At 53.3% G+C, this 4,205-nt stretch overlaps 1 protein-coding gene across 1 annotated transcript; it reads right to left on the bottom strand.

The window, feature by feature from the left end:
* Positions 1–602: 602 nt before the first annotated feature.
* nppcl2 (natriuretic peptide C-like 2) lies at positions 603–3,724 on the bottom strand. Its single transcript, XM_048524369.2, has 3 exons — positions 3,588–3,724; positions 2,028–2,318; positions 603–859 (listed from the first exon to the last, which is right to left on the bottom strand). The coding sequence occupies exons 1-2, from the start codon at positions 3,672–3,674 to the stop codon at positions 2,046–2,048; spliced, it is 360 nt and encodes a 119-aa protein (XP_048380326.2). The 5' UTR covers positions 3,675–3,724; the 3' UTR covers positions 603–859; positions 2,028–2,045.
* Between the last annotated feature and the right edge of the window lie 481 nt (positions 3,725–4,205).

Consider the following 4,205-nt stretch of genomic DNA (forward strand, 5'->3'; position numbering starts at 1 on the left):
CTGATGGCGAGCCGATGTATTATATTGCTTTGATCTGTTGACCTCACTGTGTCGTTTGCTGTATTTTACTGAGGATTTGTTTCGGTGTGTTATATTGATTGAGAAAATAGCCCTCATCCATGTGTACACTGCTCTCTCACTGTGATAGATCAGTAATCCCAATAAATCACTTCAAACAATGGCTCATCTGTGTGTGTGATGAAATTCAGTAGCTCTCAGGATAACAATTCACACTCCTCGGAGCTTTACTCTGTATCTGACCCCTGTGCTGTCCCTGTCCTGGGGGTGCGTGATGTGGGACAGTGTAGAGGGAGCTTTAGTCTGTATCTGACCCCTGTGCTGTCCCTGTCCTGGGGAGTGTTTGATGGGGAACAGTGTGGACGGAGCTTTAGTCTGTATCTAACCCCGTGCTGTCCCTGTCCCTGGGAGTGTTTGATTGGGGGACAGTGTAGAGGAAGCTTTATTCTGTATCCAACCGCATGTTGCCCTACCTTTGAAGATCAGAGATTGTGAATAAAAGTGTGGGTTGATAAAATAATACAGCGATAATTTGATCAGAAACTAGTCATTAATTTCGAGCAGAGTCACATGGCATTCCCCTAATTATTACAGACTTTTATAAATAGCATAAATATTGACCAACATGGACATAAATAATACAGCTTCACAAAGCAGGACACAGTCACTTCATAACCACTGCAAGTTCATTGGAAATTAAACGTTCATTTCCACTCAGAAGTCATTATCTATACTGTCGATCTGGTTTTCAGATGAACCAGGAGTCATCAGTTCTCTCAGAGTTCCGCACTTCACTCTCAGTTTGAGTTCACTGTTTCAGAAGCTGGAGCGCAGTCAGTACCTGGGAACGAGAAGGAAACCGGTCTGAGACGGTGTGCGGGAGCTGTGAGCTGCGCACAGTACACAGAGGCAGTCTCACACCCCCTTCCCAAACCCACCACCCCCTACATAACACCCACTGGACACCGCCCTGCTCTCCCTCCCTGCACCTCCTCCCTCATCACTGTAATCCAAAGATCAGACATGAAAGTGGATTAATGCGAGGTATCGCATTTTTATACAACAAACAGGGGCAGGACTTACAACATGAATGGCAGGGGTTTGGGTAATGCACTAGAACAGAGAGACCAGGGGGTTGAGGGACATAATTCTTTGAATCTTGCGGCACATACACACAGGGGGTTAAAAAGGCATTTGCCACGTTTGCTTTCATCGCTCAGTCCTTTGAGTTTAGGAGCTGGGACGTCACGTTGAGGATGTACAGGACATTGGTGAGGCCTCTTCTGGAGCACAGTGCCCAGTTCTGGTCGCCCAGTTATAGGAAGGGTATTATTAAACTGGAGAGGGCTCAGAAGAGATTTAACAGGATGTTGCCGGGTATGTGCAGCTTCACTCTGTATCTAACCCCGTGCTGTCCCTGTCCCTGTGAGTGTTTGATGGGGGACAGTGTAGAGGAAGCTTTACTCTGTATCTAGCCCCGAGCTGTCCCTGTCTCTGGGGGTATTTGATGGGGAACAGAGTAGAGGGAGCTTTATTCCGTATCTAACCCCGAGCTGTCCCTGTCCTGGGAGTGTTTGATGGGAAACAGCGTAGAGGGAGTTTTACTCTGTATCTAACCCCATGCTGTCCCTGTCTCTGGGGGTATTTGATGGGGAACAGAGTAGAGGGAGCTTTATTCTGTATCTAACCCCGAGCTGTCCCTGTCCTGGGAGTGTTTGATGGGAAACAGCGTAGAGGGAGCTTTACTCTGTATCTAACCCCATGCTGTCCCTGTCTCTGGGTGTATTTGATGGGGAACAGAGTAGAGGGAGCTTTACTTTGTATCTAACCCTGTGCTGTCCCTGTTCTGGGAGTGTTTGATGGCTGGACAGTGTAGAGGAAGCTTTACTCGCATCTAACCCCGTGCTGTCCCTGGGTATGTTTGATGGGGGGTACAGTGTAGAGGGAGCTTTCCTCTGTCTCTAACCCCATGCTCTCCCTGGGAACGATGAAGAAGAGTTCGCACTAACCTGTGAAGATTATCCATCTCAACATCCCAACGAGCTCATTGCTCCAATCCTGTCCATCTTTGCCCCGAAGCAGCTGGACGAAGACCCTTTCCTGGTCCTGCCCCGGAAGGTTTTCTGTTTATTCATGAAGTCGCTGAAGAAGCGGGTCCACGTGCGGTCACTGTGACCCTGAGTGTCAGGCCCTGTGCCCCGTGCTGGCTTGTTCTTCCCCTGAATCTCTACGGCCCTCCGGTCACCCTCACCCTGGCGTTCCTCCCTCCCCTCAGCGGCTCGCTGTAGACTCAGCACTGCCTGTTTGGGGCAAGCACATCAAAAAGCCTGTTATACACTGTGCCCCAATCTCAGCCTTACTTTGTGGGGCCACTCAGCCCATCGTCTGCAATGCTGGCTCCTCACCAAGCTGCAGAAAGGAGAGGGCACCAGGGTAAAGCTGCCCAACAAATCAGTTCCAGGTATTTGTCATTTTATTAATGTTGCGGACACACTCGCTCAAACTGCACAGCATGATCCCAGATACTGCCTGGAAAATGCTCAGCTGAGAGAGCACCACGCTGACGGAGGGTCACCTCACTCCCTCAGCACTGACCCTCCGACAGTGCCCGCTCCCTCAGCACTGACCCGCCGACAGTGCCCACTCCCTCAGCACTGACCCTCTGACAGTGCCCACTCCCTCAGCACTGACCCTCCGACAGTGCCCACTCCCTCAGCACTGACCCGCCGACAGTGCCCACTCCCTCAGCACTGACCCTCCGACAGTGCCCACTCCCTCAGCACTGACCCTCCGACAGTGCCCGCTGCTTCAGCACTGACTGTCTGACAGTGCCTGCTCCCTCAGCACTGACCCTCCGACAGTGCCCACTCCCTCAGCTCTGACCCTCCGACAGTGCCCGCTCCCTCAGCACTGACCCTCTGACAGTGCCCGCTCCCTCAGCTCTGACCCTCCGACAGTGCCCGCTCCCTCAGCACTGACCCTCCGACAGTGCCCGCTCCCTCAGCACTGACCCTCCGAGAGTGGGGCGCTCCCTCAGCACTGACCCTCCGACAGTGCCCGCTCCCTCAGCACTGACCCTCCGACAGTGCCCGCTCCCTCAGCACTGACTGTCTGACAGTGCGGTTCCTGACAATGTGTCCCACTTTGAACTGAGCTGCAGGTGGAGGTATATTGTAATGATGCCCTGCAAACTATTCCTGAGCTGTAGAAAACTGGTATCTCCTCTCTGTCTGAGCTGCTTCACATCCACATTTAGGGTTCTCGCAGATCCGCGGGATCCTGCTGTGCTGTGTCATTCCCAGCCCTCACCCCAGCGCCTGCGCCTCCGCACTTCAACCGCAAGACCTCTCCGATGATGAAGGCGCTAGGCAAATGTAAATCAATATTCAATGCAAAACTCAGTACCCATATAAATCACAGCCTGGGGAGTTGGGACAGTGTGCCCGATGGCCCGGAGCAGTGGTTCCCGTGCCCAGGTTGTGGGAATGTCACTGGGAAACGGGCCGGTGATACTGTGGAGCTTCAGCGGATGGTAGCTTGTTCGTGCGACACGAGGGGGTTTAACTCACCGTGTGCCTGGCGTGGGAGCCCGGCCTCCCCTGCACCATGGTCAGCCAGAGAAGGCAGACAGCGAGCAGCTTCATTTGGGACAGCATCTCTTCCCAAAACTGTGCAGCTGAATCCAAAGACGAGCAGCAAGCGTGAGATCGGGGTCTGTCTCTGACTGTCTGTGTCCCCCTCCCCAAACACACACACTCACATTGCTCAGTCACTTTTAAAGGCTGAAACTGACGTCAATCTCAGGAGCTGTACAGTTTCCATGGAGACACCACCACCCCCCCACAACCCCCAACCCCGACCACCACCTCCACCTCCAGAGTTTTATTCCCTAAAGGTTAGACACCTCCCTCAAACAAAACTCCCAGCCTCAGGCACTGTCCCCCGACCCCCCGCCCACAACCGCAGTGTTCTCATTCAGCAACATCATTGCCTGGTTACAGCCGCAAGGCAAGGGGGCAGGTACTGACCTTTCCTCAAAGCCAGGAGGGCCCCAGGTTCAGTCCACCCTCGCTTCACAGCGCAGCACTGCACAGAAACCAGCCTCAACTGCAGCGCGCATTCTCTCCGAGGGAAACGGGCAAACACACAGAGGGAGCCACAGCGAACATCGAAACGGGAAGGTCACT

The sequence above is a fragment of the Stegostoma tigrinum genome, chromosome 45 (assembly GCF_030684315.1).
Source record: "Stegostoma tigrinum isolate sSteTig4 chromosome 45, sSteTig4.hap1, whole genome shotgun sequence".
Taxonomy (NCBI): Eukaryota; Metazoa; Chordata; class Chondrichthyes; order Orectolobiformes; family Stegostomatidae; genus Stegostoma; species Stegostoma tigrinum.